The sequence below is a fragment of the Kryptolebias marmoratus genome, linkage group LG15, assembly GCF_001649575.2.
Source record: "Kryptolebias marmoratus isolate JLee-2015 linkage group LG15, ASM164957v2, whole genome shotgun sequence".
NCBI lineage: Eukaryota > Metazoa > Chordata > Actinopteri > Cyprinodontiformes > Rivulidae > Kryptolebias > Kryptolebias marmoratus.
The window spans coordinates 25,436,116-25,462,732 of NC_051444.1; the positions used below are offsets into that span (position 1 = coordinate 25,436,116).

At 34.7% G+C, this 26,617-nt stretch overlaps 1 protein-coding gene across 2 annotated transcripts in view; it reads right to left on the bottom strand.

Moving 5' to 3' along the window:
* The window catches only part of luzp2 (leucine zipper protein 2), a 187,411-nt gene that overhangs the window by 81,111 nt on the left and 79,683 nt on the right, over positions 1-26,617 (bottom strand). For both annotated transcript variants that reach the window (XM_017414305.3, XM_017414304.3), the window contains exons 2-5: positions 18,680-18,797; positions 13,163-13,233; positions 7,776-7,857; positions 3,434-3,496 (exon numbers count right to left, since the gene is read on the bottom strand). In XM_017414305.3, coding sequence (XP_017269794.1) covers positions 3,434-3,496; positions 7,776-7,857; positions 13,163-13,233; positions 18,680-18,797 — 334 coding nt within the window. The remainder of the gene's footprint in view (positions 1-3,433; positions 3,497-7,775; positions 7,858-13,162; positions 13,234-18,679; positions 18,798-26,617) is intronic.

Here is a 26,617-nt window from a genome sequence, read left to right on the forward strand (position 1 = left end):
ACATGCAAATCACATGCAAACATCATGCTGTTAGGAAGTAAAGGAATCTCTAATTGTTAATCACAAAGTCAAATCATGGCCTTCTTTATGGGTCATTTAGTGAGTTAAATGAATCTGCTGCACAGCACTGGAGACATGTGCAAACCCCTGCTGTGAAAATCACTTGATTGATTATAGAAGTGTCTCTACATTTACCTCTGATTACTTCCTGCCAAGAAGCAGGCAAGAGTAAATTCAATATATTCTATCCAAAATTATTTATTTAAATGGCTTGCTGCCTCAGATGTCATTAATAAAAAACAATATATTTCACCTCATGTAATTATTGCTTACTGTACCAAACTATTTAGTGGATGACCATGATGCTAATTGACTCCAGCTGCCATTAAGGCTTACTAAAGATTTGACACATAATTTGTAAAACCTCCTGTTCAAAACCAACCTAAATTGAAATCAAAATATGTATTTCAGCAACTTCCACAAATGTGCTATATTAAAAAAATAATAACAAAAATAGTCTTTTCAGTGATTGCAGGCAATGGAATTTTTTGATACAAATTCAAACATATTGGGTAAATTAGCTTTGTTTGTTACAATTATGACTTTTTGTCATCTTGGAGCTACTGATTAAACTATTCCTTTCAATGAGTTTGGGTTTTCTTCCCTGCCAGTGATTGCAGAATATTATTCTATAGACAGAACTGGTAAAAGTCAGTTAGTGGAGTGTTGTGACACTGTTAAAATGTTCCAACAGTTTCATATTTCTAAAGGTCAAATTCCCCCAAATAGGAGCAGAACACAGCATATGTGCTGATGGTAAATTTGACAAGATTTATATTAAAAAAAAAGTAATTTTATGCAATTGCCAAACTAGTGGCTTAGTGATTCCATCCATCCATCCATCAATCCATCCATCCATCCATCCATCCATCCATCCATCCATCCATATCAAAGTTTGATAAAATCTTTTTCTCTGCACTCAAACAGATTAATTAGATATTCAAACTTTATTTGAACTGGGCATTAAAGCCTGTTCTGTTCAAAGTCAATTTGCAGCAGGAACTCTTCCTCTCAACACGTAGCAGCAGAGGCTGCAGGAAAAGCTGTCTCCACAACAGGACCTAAGGGAGGTGCCACATGGTCCTAGTGGCTGATCTATTATAAACTGCTGCTATACAAGGTTTTAAAGTGGTGGACACAGTTTTCAAATTTAGTGGCATTTCAGTCCTGCAGAATCTTGAGATATGAGATTTTGTTACACCCCTAATACCAGGAATCAAACTCCCACCATCAACTTTGAGTCGTCTCCTTGCAGGTGGTGGGCCCATGAAGAAGTTGGTTTTCATTTTCTTTTTTTTAATTATCATTATTATTTTTTCTGTTTCCTTTGTATAAATACTATATAAAGAAGGTCATTTATATAACCTCAGGCACTTTTGTTGATTTTTTTTTTTTTTAACTTAAACAATTTTAGAAAAAAAAAAACTTTTAAGGGTAATAAAGGCACAAATATTGCTTTGGATCCTAAAAACATGATCTACTAGTCCAAATATTTTTAATAAGTTCAGAAACCTGCTCTGAGGCAGGTCTTACTCAAAACAGCTTGACTGCAGTAAATTGATGTCATTATGTCATTGTTTGATGCTTCATTTGAAGCACCTCATGTTGTTACCAAAATAGAGTTTAATCAGAATTGGTCTCCAGGTGATTTGAACATCTGGTAAAAATGACTTTTTTTAGCACTGTTGAGCTGCGTGGTACAATTTGTAGTAAAATATCATCCTATTTTTTGTCATATAATGATGTAAAATATTAATTTGTTGAAGCTCAAGACAATTTACTCTATGGGAAGAGTGAATATTTTGAAAGTGTTATGAAGCTATAAATCCATTTTAATTTTAGACAAAATAATAAAAGTAGTAAATGAAAGTATTGTTTAAAAAAATAAAGCTCATTTGTCTTCAATTAGAAGAAAAAAGACCCTCTCAGGCCCTGTTTACACAAAGATGACATGTCATACAAAGATTTTACATGAATATGGCTGTTTTGTGTTGTGATTGGTGAACGTGCACAGAAAAGGAGGGGGGCTTGACCCTGAAATTATTTTTAAAAAAAGGGTAATTATCGTATATCTGGCAACACCGATGCCAGGCTTTTAACGAGGCTCACGTACAGTCTGGAGCATCCAAAATGATGAATACACAGATGTTTGTTTGGATCGACAGTGAGGTTGGGTTGCTGCTACGTGTTGAAAAGGGTGAGTAACATTAACAACACTCTGCAGTCTGCTATTATTGTTTATCTTCTCAAGCATATGCAGAACAACTATTGACTGCAGCCTTCTGTGGTGCGCATGTGCAATGTCACACGTAGATGCTTCCTATGAAATGCAAAGTCGAGTGTCTGAAAATCTCCACTGTGAGACCTGGGTTCAGAAAGCTCTGGTTTCAGAAAAAAACAAGTGCTATTGTCCTTTACAAGAACGGCTCAACCACAGCAGAAAATCTACTACTTCGCTCAAAATCATAGTTGTGTAAACAGCCCCTCAATAAACCTAAATTTATATGGGCATTTCAGCCTGAGTCAAAAATTATAACAAAACTGTTTCATGTCATTGCAAAGCACTTTTCCCTATAATTATGAATTAATTTTGTTTTAACATCTATATAATTTTGCAAAAACAATGAAATGCCGCAGCATATTTTTATTCCTTTAGTCACAATATTAGTATGTCAGGGATTTTTTTCACAGTCAATCAAACCACTGTTTTGTATAAGCAGTAATGGAAATATCCAAAAATGACTGATAAAACTTTTAAAGCTAGACACGGCTGGCAAAGTCATTTTACATTTGATGGGGGGCACAATATTTTGATTATTTAATAGCCCAGCTAAGAAAGTAAATGTTGAACATTTTGAAATCACAGACTTTCAGTTCAGACATCTTTGTATTAGTCTGACAAACATTCTCAGCTGTCTAAGGCCTGCTCAGTAAATATCAGCTGGATTGTGTGAGATCCTCAGATTTAAAGGAAATTCTTTCCAGGGTGGGTTTTTGCTCTAATGATGAACATTTATCAGGAAAAGCAAAAGAGGAGAGACCAATATTTCAAGCAACACAAGATACAGCAGTCAGGACTGCAATGATGATCAAAGACATGCTTCAATGTTCACAAAGTAGTCGGTAAAAACCCCATGTTCGTGCCAGCGTTATGTCCAACTCTGATTGAAAGCAACAGACTCTAGCCTGGTTTCCTGGGATTGTCAAAAGAAATTTGGCAAACTCAGAAAATCCTTAAACGGAGCTGAACAAGGTGAGGAAACTGGATTTCTGATGAGTCAATTAAAATAAACTCTACCACTATATTTTAACACATATAGCCCATGAAGGTGTGGTGAGATATAAGGACTTCTGCGATGATATTGTGACTCACCTCTTGTTGTAAATCCTTGATAATTTTGGTTTTCTTCTCCATCTCAACTTTCAGAAATTTAATCTGAGGACAGAAAAGGCACAAAAAAAACACTCCATTTATGAGAATGTGTGTGTTTTAACAACTGAACACATTTATTTAAGATGGATAGACGTTAACTACTGTATGTCCACTTAAATATGTTCAAACAATTAAATGGATGTAATTTTTATATTTGAATTGAAACCCCAAATCATTTGTTCCTAATAGAAACAGGTTACAAATACATTGAAATATTTGAATGCTCTTTTTACTACTAAATAAATAATTTATTTTAATTAATTCAGAATCCTTAAATTTGGTCCATATTGTAGGGACAAACATAATGTTTGACTCTAAAGTGACAGAAGCATGAAAAATAACCTTCCAGGCAGGATCATGCTCAATAAATAAATTCTTTAAGGTCAAAGTCACATTTATTATTTTTTCTGTCTAGTGATGTAGCCTAGACTTGACCAGCTGACTCATATGTGTAAGCAGACCACAGTAACATCATATGTCATTACAAATCATTGTCATTGTCCTTGAGAATGCTGCTAAAAGACAGAAAAATAAAATAATGACAACTTATTTTGTTTTTCAAGATTATTACAATTGGTCCGTTAATTAATACACTGATTAAAACAGGAAAACTGCAGCAGCTCCTTCACACGTACAACCAAATCCCAGCACAAGCAGAGATAAAACAGTCAGCATTTGATTTACTGTGTTTATTTTACCTAATATGAGCGGTTTCGGCATGTTTACATTGAGGGACTATAACTTAGGCTCCTGCAATAAATGAAGACAGTTCCTTTAAAGCTTGTTGTGCCAGCAAGGCACTTTGATGCAGAAAGTAAATACAACCTTTAAAACAGCGCATGCTGTTAAAACGGCTGCTTATCAAAAACATTTTAGCTCTGACAAAAGTCGTCGCCTAGGATATTTTAGCTCATCTCTCACAAAGTTAGGAATGTATAACAACTGTCCAGAAAATTTTAATTGTAGACTCACTGATGTCATGCAGGATGCACAGAGCCTTTTATTCCTGTAGTGAGCAAATGCTCATTTTACACAAAGTGCCTGATTTAATGGACTATATTTTTATCACGTCAGAGGGATATCTTTGTTTATAGCAATCCTTTTATCAACAGCTCAGCATGTCTTGGTGCAGACATGAAGCTTCTGTCTATGTCCTTGTATCAGCCAAATGGAGGTTCAAACACCGACCGCAGATGGCAAACTCCTGCCATGGGCAGCCAAACAAAAGAATTTGTTGTGTGTGTAAAACAGATAGGCCGAGGTTTGGGAATGGTCTGTTTATCCATTCTAAAAAAAAGGGGGTTTTTCCAGTGTTGCATGTCCTTGGGAAAGGTCGTTAAGATAGTCCTGAGGACAAAAAAGGAAGAGATTCATGGGGCTGGTGACCTCATGCCAGGTATAGACCTGAGGGAATAGTAAACTATGTCTCGCCGGTTGACTCACATCCCCAAACAGGGCACGATAACATCAAGGTTCATGTTTGAGCCTTTCAGTCAATGCCACAACCTGAGGGGGGTTGTGAAAAGAAAGGTTTAAGTTAAAACAAGTAAAACCTGTAAAATCACCCGTTTAGTGTGTATAATTTATATATATTTATATATACTTATATATTATAATTTAAAAGATTATTGATTTTATTGCTGAATTTTAACTACTTAAATTACCAAGTTCAAGGAGTCAAATTCATTAAAAAAACAGGCTTTTTGTTCAGTTTGTCAAATATTACAAATTGATACATGCACTGACATTACTTTGCCTGTAACACAAAGGCAATGGTAAATGTTATGGCAATTAGAGAATGAGTCAGTCAAAAGAAAATATATTTAAGGCTTTTTCTGTGTAATATATTTAAGTTTGTTATAGTTTAACTGTGGTGCCTACTGTGGATTTGCGAAAGTAAACTCAATCATAAACTACATTTGACGCTAATTAGAGTGACTAACTCTTCAAGTACAAAGAACAAATCAATTTAAACCTATAATAAGGCCAGACGAGGAGCATTTTAAAGTTATTTTGGTTGATTCTAAATGAAACATGAATCAGAGAATATCATGGCATGCTTTATAATTGTAATCACTGAAGTAGAAAAAAAAGTCTTTGTGTTTCTTTTTTCTCTTTTATTCTCAAAAAAAGTTTCAGTTTTATTATAAAATGCTACCTCAGTCCTCACCAACTGGGAGGAATCTTCAAATAAAACTGTTTCACCTTAAGGATAGAATAGCTTGCCATAAACGGAGTGGTTCTTTTTTTATGCAACACAATTCTGCTAGTAGTCCAAGACCCACAGGGAAGACTTAAAACATAAAGAACAACACAAAAAGCCAGACTCATGGGTTGACACTATAAGATCCACCTGCATCTAAGTGATGAATTTCACTAATTTTTCAACAGTAAGGACAAATTCCATTTATTTGTGTTACCCTACATCTATACCTTCGAATACAAAATGTGATACTCATTGAAGAAGTCAACATACTATCAATTGTTGTTGATTCTTTTTTTTACATAAACAGACACAAAGTCAGTATGACAGTATATGGGACATGTCATCCGAAAAAGTACTTATCCAGCCTGAAACAGACTTTAGCATGCAGCATATATATATTAGAGTTTGTTAGGAATGAGCAGCAATAATACCAAACCTAATACATTGGAATATACCAAATCAAATAATACAATGGTTTTTTGTTTTGTTTTGTTTTGTTTTGTTTGTTTGGTTGTTGTTTTTTTCCTGTGTGTGTCATAACAAATATTCCTAAACAATATATTTACACTTGAGAGTGTATTTGCAAGTGCAGCGATTCAGCCTAAAACACAGCAGAAAATAGCTATAATTTTGATTTCTTGTGGAGCAAGATATGCAAGCACTAAAGTTAAACGGAGTGATAATAATAATGATAACGGAATAAATAAATAATATAATTTTCCACCAGGAGGTCACAGCCAGTGCAGGCTGAGTTACTAGATTTTACATCTTTGTTGTGACTCAGACTCCTTAAATGATGGCTGAGAGATTAAAAAACCCACAGGTGACAAGAACCTTAATGAGCCACATGATGGCCGGGTGGGTAATGGACAGGATGTCACGGCACTAATTACCCCACAAGATATTAAAGGGGTGATTTACAACCATACAAAATGTTGCTGTTGCTCAAGCAGCAACTCCAACCAAAACAAAAACACACACACACAAAGGTTTGAGTGGCCTCCCTGGAGTGGTATACGGTTAGTTTTGTGGAACAGTTAAATAAGATAAAACATATCCATTGACAGCACACTCAATAATGTGATGTAACGGACTAACCATTCAAATGTGTTTAAACACACAAACTGGAACTTTTTAAAGTTTTATTTATTAAGTTTATATCTGTTTGCACTTGCATCCGCCACTACTTGTCTTCATAAAGTTCACACAATAAAATAATTAAATTTACAACATGTTTTTATGACAATAATTATAGTAATACAAAAGGTAAGTGAGAATGAATCTTGAGGACTGTGAGGAAAGCAGTGCAGCCAGAAGTTTTGTGGAACAATTAAATAAGATAAAACATATCCTAACTTATCTCTCTTAAAAAATCAAGTCCATATTAAACCATTAACTGAAACTAAGAAGGCTATTTTACCAATCTTATGAGTTAATTACAAGACATAATAGCTCAAGTGAGAATAATATTCTTCCCTATTTTAGAACGTTTTTCAGACATTTTCATTTGTAATGCTCTTAGGGTTTTGCAGCTATAAAAATCTTTTGGGCAAGCAGGATTTAGTATTAATTTAATTACCAGACTTGTTAAGGCTATTTTCATATTTTTTTTAATTTTTAAAAAAATAATATAAAATAAACGTATAGGTCTCTGTGGTTCTAGAAATTACTGCCCACAAACACAAGTGCTTCAGGAAAGAAGGAAAAAAGAACAAAACTACAAGCAGAAAAATTTGCAACACCTTTTTGTATATAAGGTTACATTTACTAGTGAGAAATAATGTGCACTTTTTTAGAGTTAACCTTTACTTCTTCCAGCTTTATGACAACTCTCTGCGGCTTTATATTGTTTTATTTGTAATAAACCAGAAGGGTCGTAGACTTGTGACCAAATCAAGAATAGGTGGCATGAGGGTTTCTCTTGCTGTTTCAGATGGTTTCAATCAAGCGTTGAGAGATGGATGCAAGAGCCAGCTGCTGTGTAATGAGCGTGGATCACTAAAGAGGCCTGTATGACAGGTGACGAGGCTGGTTAGCAGAGACCCAGTGCTGATGGTGAGGTCAGCTTTGTCTTACCGTGGCCTGCTGCTTTTCAGCTCTCTCATTTGCCTCATCCAGCTGCTTCTGCAGGGCTGCCTGGAGGGACTTCATCTCCTCTCTGTCAAGTGGTGGGGAAGTGAGAAACACCCTGTTAGCACATCCTTCTCACACTCTCAACGGCCTTTACAGCTCTACCACAGAATGCCTTTTCTTAAGTACACTGCTTTTGGGAGACAAAGTGATTTGTGCAAAGAAAGTTTCACATTACAGAACCACTTTTTTCTCTTGAGAAAAAAAAAAAATATATATATATATATATATACATATATATATACACATCAATATATACCCAGTTTAAACCTATGCACCTCAAAACTGCTCCACTTTGAATGCTCTTATTCTGTATTTATTCATTTAAAATGAATTATTCCCTGGTATATTAAAAACAAAACATCAGTTTTAATAATTTCTTTACTACAGTTCAAATATTCAGAAATGTTTGGTTCTTCTTGTCCTGAACAACTTACCTTTAATGAGTAGTTAAACATTTTCAGTAAAGTTTTAAAAAAACTGCTACATGTTTGGCTAACTTAATGTGGGCATGTATGAAAATTTTGTAAAGTTCCACCTTGAGTAGGTCAGTCAAGTTTATGTAAGATTCGGAAACCTGTATGAAGACTGGTTCTGCATTCATTATTCTTTTAACACGAATGGTAAATGTTGTGCATTGGAAGGCTGTGGCTATTTCCGTACTGTTTGATGCTACTGTGCAGGGATAACAGCAGTGCACAATAAATTATGAATTAGGTATGCTAGTGATGTGGGTCAATGCTTTCAAAAATGCTTGTAGAAATCATATCACCTAAGGCAGCCAAGTTAAATTCTAAACAAGACTCTGTTTACTATTTTTAAGCATGGCTGGAAATTTAAAAGTATAAGTCACAAGCTACAGTCAGGCGGTGGTGCAATGAAGCGACAGTACAGCAGCACTCATCGTGGTAAGGGTCTCACTGCTCCACAGCCACATATCATATTTTATTTGCCAGTGGTCTCATCTGCTTTCTTAGGTTCAGCCTTGGAAACGTTTTCCTTTACAGCAACCAGCCAACCATCCCATTTTTTTTTCCCAGTTATAATCCCAACTACTGCATCCAAGACATGGAAACATTTTGCCGCACAAACAAGATCAACACCGTTCAAACTGTCAGAAAAGGCACAACAAGGAGACATCTTGACAGCCTGCAGTAGTGAGCATTCAGCACATAGACACCTTTTTCCCCCACAGTAAGTTTAATCATATTTGAGCTAATTGTTAAAACCTTAAAATGAAACCTTTTAGCTCTATGTGTCTTTTCTGTTGGTAAACATCTCTGTTGCATTGCAGTTTGCTGCAAAATTATTTTCAGAAAGCAATCAAATCTCTGTTAAGAGTTGTCAAAAATAAATGACTTGCAATGAATCACCTGTCTGCATCCACCATGATGGAGTCAGCTAGTAATTGCTCTTGGCAGCTGTGGATTCCAAAGGTGGATTAATAACACCCTGAAAAAAACTATGCTTCGCAAAATGCTAGGTAAGCAACACTGAGCCAGGCTGCTGCTTTATGCTTTTTAGCTTGATGGCATGTGAGAGCTGCCACAGACTTGTGATAGACTATTGATTGGCTATCAAGATACTGCACACGAGAGGCTGGACTTCAATCAGGCTGACATTTCAGAGAGCATGTGAGGCTACAAATGAGTCCTAATCATGAACAGACTCATTACACACATCATTAATCAGGGAATTCTGACTGGCAAAGCACTTTAGATAAATTCTCTTTTTCAGCCTGCTAGCAAAAAAAAAAAAAAAAAAAAAAAAAAAAAACTCCCCAAAAAACCACTAAATCGCAGATGGTTTATGTGCTTTAACAAAACGAAGACAGGCTCATTACTTTCCAACATGTAAGGGAGATTTATAATTGATTTATGAATTGTCCACCTGCCTTTTTTTCTCTATTGCCCCAAACACACTAGACAATGCTGAGCACAATAAGCTTTGACAGCAAAAAGTATTTGATAAGCACATTTCTCCAACAGATTTCTGCATTAAGTTTTGGAACCAAACATAAATGTATTATTTTGTTTTTTACAAATAATAAAACAGTTTAGATTTTTCACCTGCAAAATCTGTGTTTTACTTTTGACATGCATTCATTCATTAACATGCCCACATTCAAATTTGCAAATGTCCTAAGTTTCCAATTTCTATTTATCTAAGGCAGTTTTATCCTGTTGAAGGTAGTACGTCACTGGGGTGTGACTGATGGAAACTAGTTGGCTAACAGAATCAACTAGTTAGCTAACAGCATTCAAATGGGAGTTTCCAGAACATATTACAACATTTGCTGAGGCTCTCGATTTCCTGTGTAAGAGTGTAAGTGGTGTATTTTGACACCAGCATAGGAGCTTTCCTCTGACAGAAAACTTGTCCAGGTCTAAAAAAAACATGCAGATGATATAATTTTTTTTTTTTTAAAACTGTTCTGAATCTTCCTTTTTTATTTCAAAAGTGTTCACTAGATTGTATATTGGGTGCGGCTGCCAAGGTGGGTACAAATTGACCAAGGCGAGTACAAAGTGGGTGATGGTGGGCAACAAAATAATGTGCACATCTAGATTACAGTTTTGCAAGGAGTGCACGCAAAAATAAGCTATAATTTTTAATATTCAATTCCCCAAAACACAAACGCAAACAGTCAAATTCAGTGAGATTGCAAGAAAAACAATTGCTTATTTTCTTGAAATATTGAGTCAAGTTTGAATCTCCAGCTAGTCTCCAACAGTTGCAGCCCAGTGAAAAACTACCTTTAGGAACCATAAGTTAAAGTGGCAAGCAAATCTCAACAAGTTAGATAAACAAAGTGGAATGATCCTTAATAGCTTTTTGAATATAAGCTACTATTTTTGTACACCCAAAATCTGCAAACAGCTACCAGTAAATTTTAGGACTAATTCAAAATTCAGCTTGAAATGTAGTATTACATTCATTCAAACAGCTCAGTCAAGTCATAATAATGTAAAAACATTATTGAAACTTTAAGACCTTTTTTTTTTTTTTGTTAGGATTTACTTTAAACGCTCTGGAAGGGTTCCTGATCTCATAACAGTTTTAATAACTGCCTCTTTTATTACTCTGCTATTGAAATTTGATTATTATTACATTACATTACAAATGGTTTCAAGGTCCTAATCAACATTTTTATGAGATTTATGGGAAGAGTGGCTCTGTTGTCAACTCTTACTCATGCATGATGCCCCACTTTACCTCTGTTTATGGCTGAGCTCCAGAATCCTCTGCACATCCTTCTTGGCCACTGACTCATCGTTTTTCAGTGACTGTAAGAAAAGAAAATACATTTTTTTTTGTTATTATTTTTTTTCTATTTTAGCAAAGACAGTTTTACATAGGACAAAACCTTACATGAACTTCACTTTAAAGCAAGAAACAGGGAAAAAAACCAACACAGCAACCCAAATAATATATTAGATGTTTGATGATATGTTCATGGTTTTCAGTTTTGACTAAAGATGCAAAATGTTAGAACACAAAATAAAAGCATCAAACTGATAAAATAATTGAGAGTGTTGAAATAATGAGCAGCAGATGTGAAATGTTGTTAATCCACTCTTTCTAAATTATATTGCTTTTAACAATCTGTTGATGAATGTCCTAATGAGAATACATGCAGACGCACAGATTGGGTTTTGCTGGTGCTTAAGCAGATTCCTGATGGGTAATTAGGAATTAGTGATATATTTGATTGCCCCACAAGCCCTCTGAGATACTTTTGTTTGTTATGAGAAAAAAAAAAAAANGAGTCCTAATCATGAACAGACTCATTACACACATCATTAATCAGGGAATTCTGACTGGCAAAGCACTTTAGATAAATTCTCTTTTTCAGCCTGCTAAAAAAAAAAAAAAAAAAAAAAAAAAGAAAACTCCCCAAAAAACCACTAAATCGCAGATGGTTTATGTGCTTTAACAAAACGAAGACAGGCTCATTACTTTCCAACATGTAAGGGAGATTTATAATTGATTTATGAATTGTCCACCTGCCTTTTTTTCTCTATTGCCCCAAACACACTAGACAATGCTGAGCACAATAAGCTTTGACAGCAAAAAGTATTTGATAAGCACATTTCTCCAACAGATTTCTGCATTAAGTTTTGGAACCAAACATAAATGTATTATTTTGTTTTTTACAAATAATAAAACAGTTTAGATTTTTCACCTGCAAAATCTGTGTTTTACTTTTGACATGCATTCATTCATTAACATGCCCACATTCAAATTTGCAAATGTCCTAAGTTTCCAATTTCTATTTATCTAAGGCAGTTTTATCCTGTTGAAGGTAGTACGTCACTGGGGTGTGACTGATGGAAACTAGTTGGCTAACAGAATCAACTAGTTAGCTAACAGCATTCAAATGGGAGTTTCCAGAACATATTACAACATTTGCTGAGGCTCTCGATTTCCTGTGTAAGAGTGTAAGTGGTGTATTTTGACACCAGCATAGGAGCTTTCCTCTGACAGAAAACTTGTCCAGGTCTAAAAAAAACATGCAGATGATATAATTTTTTTTTTTTTAAAACTGTTCTGAATCTTCCTTTTTTATTTCAAAAGTGTTCACTAGATTGTATATTGGGTGCGGCTGCCAAGGTGGGTACAAATTGACCAAGGCGAGTACAAAGTGGGTGATGGTGGGCAACAAAATAATGTGCACATCTAGATTACAGTTTTGCAAGGAGTGCACGCAAAAATAAGCTATAATTTTTAATATTCAATTCCCCAAAACACAAACGCAAACAGTCAAATTCAGTGAGATTGCAAGAAAAACAATTGCTTATTTTCTTGAAATATTGAGTCAAGTTTGAATCTCCAGCTAGTCTCCAACAGTTGCAGCCCAGTGAAAAACTACCTTTAGGAACCATAAGTTAAAGTGGCAAGCAAATCTCAACAAGTTAGATAAACAAAGTGGAATGATCCTTAATAGCTTTTTGAATATAAGCTACTATTTTTGTACACCCAAAATCTGCAAACAGCTACCAGTAAATTTTAGGACTAATTCAAAATTCAGCTTGAAATGTAGTATTACATTCATTCAAACAGCTCAGTCAAGTCATAATAATGTAAAAACATTATTGAAACTTTAAGACCTTTTTTTTTTTTTTGTTAGGATTTACTTTAAACGCTCTGGAAGGGTTCCTGATCTCATAACAGTTTTAATAACTGCCTCTTTTATTACTCTGCTATTGAAATTTGATTATTATTACATTACATTACAAATGGTTTCAAGGTCCTAATCAACATTTTTATGAGATTTATGGGAAGAGTGGCTCTGTTGTCAACTCTTACTCATGCATGATGCCCCACTTTACCTCTGTTTATGGCTGAGCTCCAGAATCCTCTGCACATCCTTCTTGGCCACTGACTCATCGTTTTTCAGTGACTGTAAGAAAAGAAAATACATTTTTTTTTGTTATTATTTTTTTTCTATTTTAGCAAAGACAGTTTTACATAGGACAAAACCTTACATGAACTTCACTTTAAAGCAAGAAACAGGGAAAAAAACCAACACAGCAACCCAAATAATATATTAGATGTTTGATGATATGTTCATGGTTTTCAGTTTTGACTAAAGATGCAAAATGTTAGAACACAAAATAAAAGCATCAAACTGATAAAATAATTGAGAGTGTTGAAATAATGAGCAGCAGATGTGAAATGTTGTTAATCCACTCTTTCTAAATTATATTGCTTTTAACAATCTGTTGATGAATGTCCTAATGAGAATACATGCAGACGCACAGATTGGGTTTTGCTGGTGCTTAAGCAGATTCCTGATGGGTAATTAGGAATTAGTGATATATTTGATTGCCCCACAAGCCCTCTGAGATACTTTTGTTTGTTATGAGAAAAAAAAAAAAAAGAAATGTGCACACTTGTAGAGAAAATCTGGACTCAAAGGGAGAGTTTGTTTGTCCCTTAAACCATACTTTAAAGTGAAGTCTGTGGCAATTAACACATTTCCATATAGAGTAGTGCCCATTTCTTTCTGGCACCAGGGAGGAGAAAACCTCCAGAACCACTAAATTTGTTTTATGTAAGTCTGTCTTGAGGATAAAATCTGAGGAAAAAAAAGAAACAAACAGATGCTGGTGACAGTGGATCATAGATATTTCCCAACATTGAAGCCAATAAATCAGTGTTTTTTATGTTTTCTACTTTCATTACAGTGTGATTTTTCACTGGAAAATTGTTGAGTTGCACGTTCAGTACAAACACTTTGAAGACAAAGCCCACATTCTACCACATGCAAACTTAAATAGTGGCATGGACAGAAACGCTATAACTACAAACTGCCTTGGACATTTCCCTGCACCCTAAACTCCCCGGATCCCAATGTATCTGTGCCAACTATTTGAATGTTTCTTTGCCTTTGCTAGATGCTGTCTGGGATGACAGTAGATTTTTCTTCTTACAACCTGTTGCTGTCATTTGCTCCCATTCGTTTTTACAAGTAAGGCTTAGTTGTCATAAAGAGGGAGAATGCCTATATTCAGATGGATGTTGCCTCAATATTTTCCTCCAACCTAAGTATTGTCATGGATCACATATACTTTGTTTTCAGCAAGTAAACATGTCCTTCAACACCACAAGACATATAGAAATGGTCCATGAACATCACAAAAAGTTCAAGATTTTTATTTAGCTTTAAGAGTCAACAGATCTTGATCTAATCCATCTTCTGTGAAATTTGCTGGGAAAAAAATGGCTGATAAAAAAGCCCTATCTCAAAACTTACAGGATTTGAAGGATTTGCTGCTATCTTTCAGAGACCTGAGATGACAGCACCTTTAAAAGCTCTTGTGGAGTTTGTGACTTGACAAGTTAAATCTGTTTAGGTGGTACAAGTGGCGCCTGCACCATACTAAGTAGAGTGTTTTATTGTAATGGCCTATAGGTGTACGTTGCAACTGTAACAATCTTATATTGGTTGAACGTTTTTTTTTATCTACTCAGCAGAGAAAAATGGTTTTAAAGAATAAAACTTTATTGGCACACAACTCACAACTTTGTTTAGTTATGAGTTAAACGAGAAATGTCATGGGTAAATATAAAGGCATACAGTAGTATTTTTGAATTTATATTGTGTAAGTATTTTACTTCAGTGGATTTTATGTTCCACAATAATAATGATGATCAAAGTTCACAAGCTGCCAGCAAGATGTTTCTGGATTTTTGCAATTGGGGTGGTTGAATACATAAATGTCTTAATATGACAAATGTTTAGAATGATTTAGAAAATGTGGCTTCAACTAGTCCACAGAGAGAATATTTCCCTGAATCAACAACGTAAATATAATGGGTCTATGAGCAGCTTTGTGTTTCCATCTCTGTGATTTCTAAGAAGAAACAACAAAAAGAAAGCTGAGGCTGACTCTCAAGTAGCTAATTCTTGTTGATCTTGTTATTTCTTGTAAAATCTGAGCTCAACTTGAACTTGTATTATTGTTTTAAACAGCACTAAATGTACTTGAAATCTTTACTTGTAAAACAAAGTTTGCCCATTTATACTAGATGCTTTTCTGTTGATGTTTCACAGATGCCTTAAGGCATCTTTTGAAGGGATATGTACTGTAGATGCACAGTTTTAATTAAACATTAAACAAACATGTTTTGAAATAGATTAAATATTCTTTTGAAGAACTGCCCAAAATTTGTGACATTCCTGGGTTATATATACATAATGAATGAATTCAATGTTTTTGCCCACCACAAATGACAAAAAGATTAAAATGCTTTTCCCAAGCCTGTGTATATGCACACATTTGTTTGTTAGCAAAATAACAAACAAATAAACAACAACACTAAAATTAAAACAATGGAGGAAATTTACTTACACTCAGAGAAAGTAAACATTGGATGTTCATCTACAATGTTTAACTTTTGAAGTCAACCCAAATCAGGATGGCTGTCACAGCAAAGCAATTTTAGTTAACATAAAAATGGTTATAACAGTTATAGTATAAATTTATGCTAAAATTTGTTGTGATCGCTAAAGTCATCCACAATTTATACTTTGAGTGCTATGGTTTTACAAGATCTACCTTTAAACTTTGCCAGTAACTATTGGAGTAAAGTCTATCTGTCTTTGTGTTATAAGTTCTCTCATGAAACAGTGAACAGATTAAAGATGTTCATCTACTGTACAACTGAATAAATTTTGGAGTCACTTTTTTTTTTCTTTTTTTGTGTGTGTTTTTTTTGTGGTTCCCTTCAAGAACAGAGACCCACTAAAAGTATATAAATAAANAAAATAGCCACCAGAGCTAATCAACCTTACCCAACAGAAAAAATTGCTAAATTTTCAGATACTGGGCATGTGGAATCTCACAATTTACTTATTATTTATTTATTTATTTTTTAAATCTAGTGGGTATCTGTTAAATTTAAAAGTACTTGCTCCATCATATTTTCCTGAAACATGGTATGTGTTTCCTGTTGACTAGATTTTCTTTTAAAAGTTAATAATCTTCATGGAGATGACACTTTGCCCCTGGAGAATGAATCTGTTCCCCATGCTATTTTAGATTTAACTTTACCTTTGCTCTACCCAACACTCTGGCTCAGGACCCAGGGCAGAAACAAATGCCAGCCTAACTAGCCTGGAGTAAACAGACATTAAAGCCTGTCTCATGGATGATGGTGGCCAGACTTCACAAGTTTTTACAGACACATCTATGAAAAATGCACAACTTTACCGAGGTAGAAATGTATTTTTTGTTGTTGTTTTTATGACAAGTCTAGAGGACCACATTTTCCGCCTGAAGCCCTAAGACATCAACAACGTGCACTGATAAAACTCTCATCTAAATTACAAATATAAAAGAGCAAATTTAAATCCAGGAGCATCTGGCACACATGATCTAATCATCTGAGTGCATTGCATGTTTTGTAAGAACACTATTGCATAGACTATTGTGACAAGAAAACAAAATCTGAATGTATAATTGAGTTTCTGTTCACTTCTTGGTTTTGCCCAGAACTTAAATGAGGTTGACCTAAAGTGATTAGTGGGAAGTGAAGTGAAGAATCCAACATTGCAATAACTATGCTAAACAAGATTCTCACATTATTATGTACTCAACATTAAACAACATTACTTGATAAGATGCCCATGACTGCAATTTGTCTATAGCAGTATTCCTATGAAACTGAGATAATGTTTTGGTTATTTTCTGCGTGTATCCTAATTCTAATTTCCAAAATGTTTCCCCCAATGTAGCTGAAATAACTGTTTTAAAAATATTTTTCTTTCTCTCTCTTACTCTTTCTCTTTGTATATACAGTAAGCGCTGTCAGGGAGAAGGTCACAGGATGAAGGACAACAGGTTGAAGCCTATTCATGGAAAGTGTGGAAAATAAAGAATCCAATAGGAATGCTGTTTATGTTGGGACTCAACTCTATAATAAGGAGGTGTATTTAGCTTTGACACTGTACCATATTGTCTAAATCACTTAATCAATCAAATCAAATATGAAATAGTCTTTGATGTACAAAAGTACATACAAATAAAATCTAAAATTACTGGTTTTATGAACACCTCTGTGAATCCAGACAAAATGTGAAAAACACAAAAAGCCGTTTGTGCATCATCAACTTGATATGGTTCTAAAGGTGTCATGTTGTACAATTCACATTTTACTTTTGTGCTATTTCTTACAGCAGTTTATCCTCAGCCTCTTAGTGGTCAACAGCAGGGAATCTGGCTAATAAGTGTAGTCATTTCCAAGCAAGTTTTTCAGCTATTTCTTATTCTGAAACTCATATGCAAAACTCAAAGTTCTGGCCATGGTGATTGAGCCACACTCAAAGAGATCCACCTTTGTAATACTGAAAAATCTAACTTTTAGAAACAAAACTTGCCAAGCAGGAAATGTTGCTTCATGGTTTACCTACCCCTCTGTTTTCGGGCTGTCATCATGTTCCCATGCAGAAATTGGGCTACTAATGATAACACCTTACAATCCAATGTGAAAGGAGGGCCAAAACACAGAAGCAAGCAGCAGGAGGCAGCCACATGACAGAACCCTTTACAACAAATGAAAAGCACTGCCACAGCAGGGCATCCCCAAACTAAAGATGAAACAAACTGGAAATCATGCATAGAAGGAACACAGACAGAGCAAAGAAAAACGAGGAGAGTTTTTACTAGTAGGGTTGATTGGGCAATTGGATGCAGGTGAGGAAATCAGAAAATGAAAACTAGTAGTGACAATTCTATCTTAAGACATAATACGGACAAGGTAAAGAAATATATGGTAAAATGAAAGATGTTAGCCGAGCAAATCAAACTCCAAAAAGAAGATTCTTTAAGCAAAAATAAAACAAACAGAAGAAGTAAAACCTAACAACACAAAATGTTTTAAACCATTGATTGCAGGTTTAAAATACACTCACTTCTAACAAACTGTGTCTGTTTAAAGTGGAGTGTGTACGAATTCCACTGAAAGACTTACAAAAGCAAAAGTAAAGAACCGTATTGAGACAATCATTTTTGAATATTTTTTTTTCTTGAAAGGATTCTCAGGCTAAATTTCTTAACCCAAGCACTGTATATTTATTATTAAGGAGCTGCACTTATAGTGACTTATCACTTTCGTAACAACAGAAAGGCTAACCAAACTGAAAGAAAGAAAGAAAGAAGAAAAAAAAAATCCACATCAATTTTTAATAATCTCCTGTTGGTTTATAGGCCTTATTCAGACATAGTAAGATTTAGTTAACTCAAATAATACCTTTTACTAAAATCTCTGGACTAAAATAAATAAATAAATATTTAAATAAACTAGTGCTGCTGAATTATAAATAGAAACTGTAAGTTTCCAACCTGTAGGTTGCCTTTTATGCTGTCCAGTTCCTTTGATGTCTTGGAGAGCTGATGCAAGATGCTGCTTCGTTCACTGAAGACTTCTTTTAGCTTCTTTTCCAGACCATCGTAGCTTTGTCTGTTGAGAGGGGAAGAGATTTTACTATTAAATGAATGCCAATAACTGAGAAAATGCACTCTGCATTGGCACTGTATATGTGAAATCTGTTTTAAACTGGATTTGAAAAATAATTTCTAAAGGGTAAAGTAAAAATTCTCTACAGAGTCCATGCACACATTAAAAGAAAAGGAGTTTCTTTAAATAAAAGCATTTGTTAAATGACAAAATGTAAATATAGGGGATTCTATTGTCTTAATTCAGTTGTGTTAGTAAATGTTTGTTTAACAGTAGTCCACCCAGTGTGGGGCAAAAATGTAATTCTGCCAATAACCAGTAAGCTTTTACCAAAGCACAGGATCTCATTAAATGTTTTCATAATCCGTAATACAGGTTTTGATTTTCATTTTAAATGCAAGCTCATTATACCCACTACAAGGACTGAATGCAGAGCAAGTGAGTTTAGGGTGAAAGCACACATAACGGATGTCGGTAAAGATTTTCAGCCATTCTTAAGTAATCTTAAGTGCTTGAACAGAAGTCAACCAGACTTCCTTTCATGGTTTTTGAACCAAGAAAAAAAGTCAATCTGTTTGAAAGAAAGTTCAGACACACAGAGAGAAGAAAAACTGGATCTTTTAATTTTTAGGGCCTGAAGTTGAAAACCTAATTCATTTTCTTTATACCTTTTTACTGGTAACCTTGAACAAAAATTTACTAAATTGTTAAATTATTTCTTCTTTGTACTGCTTAAAACTAGCTGAAACGACTGGCTTTTTTTTTTCCCACATTGCTCTCTGACTAAATGTACGGGCTGTATATGCATCATATATTTTTGAAAAAAGGTTTATATAAAACAGCTTTTTTTTGTTAGTTGGAATCTTGTTGATCACCCATATTTTGCTAAGAAAAATAGAAATCTAATAAGCTCACAGGTGAAGCCTACTGTATGGTGTTGCCACATTATTTTAAATCCATGGTTTAGTTTCACCCTGGGCTTTCTTCCAAAACCCCTGCACACCCCATGTCATAGATCCTTGCAGCAGATCATACACAATAACACATAAATCACTAATAGAAAAGCAACACCTGGGAAATAAATAAATAACACAGCATACTGAATCCCACACTTGACTTGCTACCATATGGCATTGGCGGGAAATTTATTACAGGTTCAAGCAACAAGGGAAGATAGGGTGAGAGAATCCTCCCAGTCTATAGTATTATTCATTACCCAATGGAATAGGCCCTTGGGTATCTATGAAATAAATAGGACCCATAATTTGAGCATCACTGACACAGAAACATGTATATCACAAGGTTCTTAGTCTTTTGCCTTCCCTATTCACTGCAAGTTGTTCATTACAGCAAACAAATGGTAACAGCTGCACGATGTGATCATGTTCACTAAAGAGTTCAGTATTCTAGCAAAGTATTTCACTGAGACACTGATGAGGGTAATGTCAGTGAGGATAATGTCAACCAAGCTTGACAAAAAAAAAAAAAAAAAAAAAAACTGCTTCTAATCTGAAATGGCACAACCAGGCACCTGACCATCCAGCAGAGTGTGATGACAGAATATTTTTATTAGACATCTGCCGAATGAAATGAGTCCCATGCCGTCTTGATAAAACTCATCAAACTCCCTGGACTGAGGAGACGGTGTCATTTATGAGAGCGGATTACAGTAGATAAATATTTCCTCCGCTTTGAAGTTGCAGTAGGTTTTCGAGTTATATGAGGCTGACCCTGTAGTAAGAAATAGAACTGCTGAGGCCAAAGAAAATACCACAGAATACAATAGCCAACATACAAGTTATGTCTCAGTAAAGCTAGCCAAAGCTTCCTTTTTGAAATCTGCAGCGACTCATCTGTTGAGAACTTATAAATACTTGCAAAATGCACTTCCAATATTCTCCACCACATTCCATCGGTAAACCTATTGAAAACAAATAATGCAGCTTCATATAAAACCAAAACTATAGTTATATATAAATTGAAATCAGTGGTTTTTTATGAGTGTAAATTACAAAAAAAAAAAAAAACTCTTAAACTTATTTATATAATAGAGTATGCACCAATGAATGAGGTTACTTAGTGTGATACTTAAAATGATTAGCACTAAAGAATAAAGTGTTTCTATCTCAAAACAAACGTGTAAGACAGAGGTGGGCAACCCTGGTCCTCGAGGGCCACTATCCTCCATGTGTTACCTGTTCCTCTGCCCAACACACCTGATTCAGTGGTTAAATTACCTCTTCATGTTCTGCAGAAACCTGGTAATCACCTGTTGATTCAAATCAGGTGTGTTAGAGCAGAGAAACAAGGAAAAGATGCAGGATAGTGGCACTCAAGGACCAGGATTGCCCACCCTTGGTGTAAGATATGACAAAAAGAATAAGGGAGTAGTTTAGGCTTGTAGGTAACATGGTGGATGTGGAAGATTTGAGCTTGTAGAGTTGAAGAAAATGTCAATTGTTAAGCCATAAAAAAGCACACAGCATATGAAACATTTTGCATTTTTGCATTTTCAGATTTCCAACTCATAGAACATCCTTTTTTGGGGGGGCTATAATGAATCACCATAAACCTCATTCAGCTATCCATGTTCTATACTCGCTTTTCCTTTCCGGGTCACAGGGAGCTGGTGCCTATTCCCATCAGTCACTACACGAGAGGTGGGGTACACCCTGGGCAGATTGCAAGTACATCACATCAAGCTGATTCAAGGATAAAGTAAAACTTCCTAAAGATTGATGTAAAAAAAAGAAAAAAAAAAAAAGATTCTTGTCTAAGAAATGACAAATACCCAGTTATTTTCTAATTTAAGTACATGTTGGAGATTTCTTAATAAGACCAAAACTGTGCACCATGTTGTCACAAACATCTCATTAACTGAAGAAAGGGATGCAAGCTCCACATGGGTGTTAACTTCTAACAGGAGAAGACAACAATAATTTAATTCCTAAAAATAAACAACCAATTGCTCAAATGTCCGTCTTTTGTTCTCCTGTGTGTCTGCAAGCATCAATGCAGCCTTGAAGGCAGAGAGGGTGAGTGTGGTACTGGCCTACAGTAAATTAGGTTAAATCCATCTGAAAATGTTTAAGTTTTAAAATAGGTTCTGCTGTATGATTGGTGCCTGATCTATGTAAAGTTCATGACTTGGGAGGACATTACTAATTTAGTGACATGAAGAACAAGCAGTATGTTAAACAGTGTGGTAATATGTGTTTGATTTATACACATATTACTCTTTTATCACTACAATAAAAGCAAAACTAATAAAACAAACAAAAGAAAACCATAGTGCACTGTCGATATTGAGTCTATTCCAAATTTCTGCTCAGTTTGAAATTGCTGATAATGTCCTTTTGCATACATTAATCTCAGCATTCAAGGACAGCCGGCTTGCTGTTGGTTGGTTACAATGCTAAACTTATAGCTGTGTTCATCTTTATTTCCTGTGTCCTTCCTCGTGCTTTATTGTTATTAAACGCTGCTTGGAAGCGCCTGGAATCGGGGCATTATTTCCCTGGATGTTGAGAAAAGAAATATTAGTAATAAATTGATGAAATATACAGTGACATTGAAGATATCCACCACATTCTGCTTCGCAATTAGCCACAGTAAACGTGTAAACGTCTGTGTGTGTTTGTGTGTGCGTCAGCAGGTTCAGTAACCTGATGTTTTCCCCTCCCTGACATAAAAGCTGCTATTTTTGGACAATTTGCACAAGATAGAGAGCAGTTTAGACAAGGACAAATTAAAGGATTCCCTTGGGCTTACAGCCTTTGGAGGCCTCTCCAGTACCAGAGCTGTTATTTTAATCACCACCCACAGCCACATCTGAGCTACATCGATCACTCATTTCAAATGACAACTATACACATATTCAATAATAATAATAAACACAGAGACAGTGTCTACAATCGTTTTGGCAAGGCTGGATGTTTTTTAGGTTACAAAAAAAAAAATTAGACTGAGAGAAATGCTGCCTCTCTCGCTTAGACGTTTCATTTTTTGTTAAATACTTAATTTTTAAGACATTTAAAAAAAACCTGACAATTTAAAGTAGCTGTATGCATATTTATTTAAGTAACACATGTAATTTATTTCGTCCAAATGTTGTGTTAGTTTGGCTCAAGACAGTCTCAATATCTGCTTTTGTAACATCTTAAGTTCCACCCAGGTACTATTTGCTATCTATTGCTTTTTGGATTCACATTTTTTATGGTAAATCTATGTAATTTAGTGCACAGAATTATGAGAGCAATTAAATATTAAACTGTTTTTCAAGGTTTTTATCTGTTAGCAAGCAAAATCATAATTATCCTAATTATCAACTGTGTTTACATGAATATGATCATGTATCTTATATAATATTTGCTGTGTTTTCTGAGCAGATTAATTGAGCTGGATGTGGAAAAGCAACGGGAGCAGAGATATGTTGGTACAGCAGGTACTCTGATTCGCCTGGTTTACCTTCACAATAAGACAAATAAAGAAAAAAAAGACAGACAACATTATCTAAGCATTGTTAGGAGCTTAATTTGAGCTTTAGAATGTTATTGCCATGTAAACATTATGTGAATATCTGATATCTGTATATAAAAAATCAAGTCAACATTAATCTACCATCATTGCTTTCAGCTTGACCAATAAACAAAACCTACACAGCGTGTGCACAGACACTATCTGTATGTGAGCACACCCTTGAGTCTCTCTGATTGTAAGATCAAAGTGAGATATTTGTAGAGTACAAGGCAGCAGCCTCAGAAACAAGCAGCTACTGAACATAAAAGGACTTTATTTGCCGTCATGCAGATTTTAGGCAGGTGGTGATTTAGGTTGTGTTTCCAATTTCAGGTTGGATTAATTATGCCATTAGAAGGGGACAAATAAATAGTTTTAATAAGAAGGGCTGCCCAAGGCCTGTCAGTAAATTAATATATTCCTCTAACAGAGCATGACCACCATAGAGCATCTGCAACAAAAGTCAGTCATGTTTACCAACTGTTGTATAAACAAGGCAGACAGCAGGGAATATTAATTGCATGCATGTCAGGGGATGTCTGACACTAAATCTTCCTTAATTGTTTAGTAAGGGGATATGATTAGACCATTGGTGATAAGTAAGCCAATTTTGCTTTGTTAATAAATAACAATACGATATAGAGACCTTGAATGTGTCCGTGTTTTAGGACACCAGGACACCAGGCTTTATATGTAAAACGTTCCTACAGTGTGTCTGAAAGACATTTAATTAGATTATTGTCTATTTCTGTCTGTTGTGATGCCAACGTGGTTTTATGCACAATGGAGTCAAATTGTGGAATTGCAGATATTGTAAATATGCACATTTATACTTTGAGAGTGAGTTTGAACAGCACGTTTTTGTTTTTCAACATGTTCGGAGGGATTTGACAGTTGTTTGCATTTGTTTCAGAACAGCACACATGTTGAATGTGGTGTGATGTCAAATATTAACTGGTTTGATCTAGCGAAATCTTCACAGCAACTTATATGGGAAAGTGACAAAACAGTATTTTTTACCCTAGCTACTATGGAAATCATAAGAATAAGTCTTTTAAAAAAATAAACAATAATTGTATATTTACAGCCTATTTTACTTGTCAAACTCTAAAAATCTTTTTTTTAATTAAGTGGACTCAATATAGAAAATATTTTTAATAACTTGCTTGCCAATCACACACAGAGGACATGATTGCAAACCCTTAGGGGTATACCACACAATCAGATTCTGCTAATCAAAAGACGGACTCTTTGTTCAATAAAATAAATACTTTACAAGATTATAAAACTGCAACCCCCCACTGATATCATTACTTAATGATCAGAAACAAACTGAAATCTGAATCAAGTTCAAAATTCATAAAGACATTTTTCATATAGATAAATTGGAATTTAGCAAACAGACAATGCTCCTTGTCCAAACCAGTGATCAATATGACTCAGGTGAAGCTTTACATTTTAACAAAATAATATGCTGGAGAACATATTTAATATACACAAATGACTTTCTGAAAACTATGAAAGTCGTGGAGTGACCCAACATGAGACTAGACCTGAAACCAGTATGGCATTTTTAAAAAAAATCTGAAAATGCCTGCAAATATAATAATAATAATAATAATAATAATAATAATAATAACAAAGCATGAATTCACCTATTATAAAATAATTAAATGTAGAAAGATTTTCACCTAATACCTCAGACAGTTGAAATTAAATTGGCAAAAAACAATTTTACACATGGATAATAAATGCTAATGCTCTGAATGTTATCTTTTGTAAATTACAGGTTGCAAATTGATTATATTCAGGAAGAAAGAGAAAATAATTCACCACATATGTCTGTGTGAATATGGAAATCATCAGAGATCTGAAGTATGTAAACCTACTAAATATGATCTCTGAGAAGTTGATAGACTGCATTATAAAACTTAAGTGGTGCAAAATGGTGATATAGTTGGCATAATTTAGGATGCCACCATTTCATCCTTGAAAATGAGTTACTCATTAATATAATAATAAAAAAAGAAGTGATTTCCTGTCATGGGAGATTTAATGCATTAAAATAGAAATACTTAGCATATTAGATGCATAATTCAATGATTACTTGCAGGCTTTTTCAGGCGCAAGTAGATACCTCTTTCTTTGCTTCATATTTTAACACATTTCTACATGTAATAAGAACTAATACTTGTTTTAGATTAGTAGTTCATTAAAACAAAAAGTGCAAATTTTAAAATAAGCACCCCAAGTTGATTTTAAACAAAACACCAAAGCCTTTTGATTATGTGTGCATCTTGCTCACAATAAACTGTTCAGTTGAGTTCAAGATACCATATGTTTAATATGATAAAGCTCAATTTTGCATGATACACACTATTGGTATTAGAAAGATGCTGGTTTTCTGTTTTTCAGTATTTCTTCAATTTGATGTATGATGATGGTGTGAGTGACTCATTCTTGCTTCCTATGGTAAAATCTCCCATCTAGGCACCAGTACCACACAAATAACAGTTTTAAAAGCTTTCAAGGAACCTTTTACAACTGCCAGCATCAATTAAATGTAGAATTTGAGTGTGTCTAATGCAATTCCACCCATCCCTGTTTATCAAAGCTGTGCAACACAGAGATTCCAGCTTCGGTAATTGTTGTGCTTTTTATAAAGATGGACAAGGCTTGGATTTTTTATTTTTATTTTCTGAAATGGGACTCACTCAGACATCAGTGCTTACTGTTATTGGAAATAATAAAGTGTAGGGAAAAGCTTCACCTTTTTTTTCCTCAGTGAAGACATTTTTGACAACAATACTTTTTTTTACCCCTGTATTGTTGAAGAATACTTCAAAAAAGAAGACGCTTTACAAAAGAGTCAACATTTTTAGAATATAAACAGCACAGCTACAGTCCTGAATTGTTGTCTTTTTATTACAAATGAATAACAACTGACTGGAACAAAAGTGGCCAGGATAGAAACATGCAATTCAACATAGGACAGTATGCATTTGGTAAAACATCTGGTAACATAAAGTCAGTATCTTAATGAGCTGCATCTGTTGGAGACTAGTTGGTAACTCAAATTTGTGGCAAAATAGTCAAGTTTTCAGTTGCTGTCTCACTGAATCATGAGTGTTTGTGACCAGCAAGCTATGCAGACATGTTTTATGGGGTAAATTTTTGAAAAACAATCACAATTTGAGAAAAGTTTGAGAAACCCACAACTCTGCAACTATTTTGAGAAAAAAAAAAAAGAAAAGAAAAGCGAGAAGACCGCCAGCCTCTGTGACTCATGGAAGGAAAATGTTTCA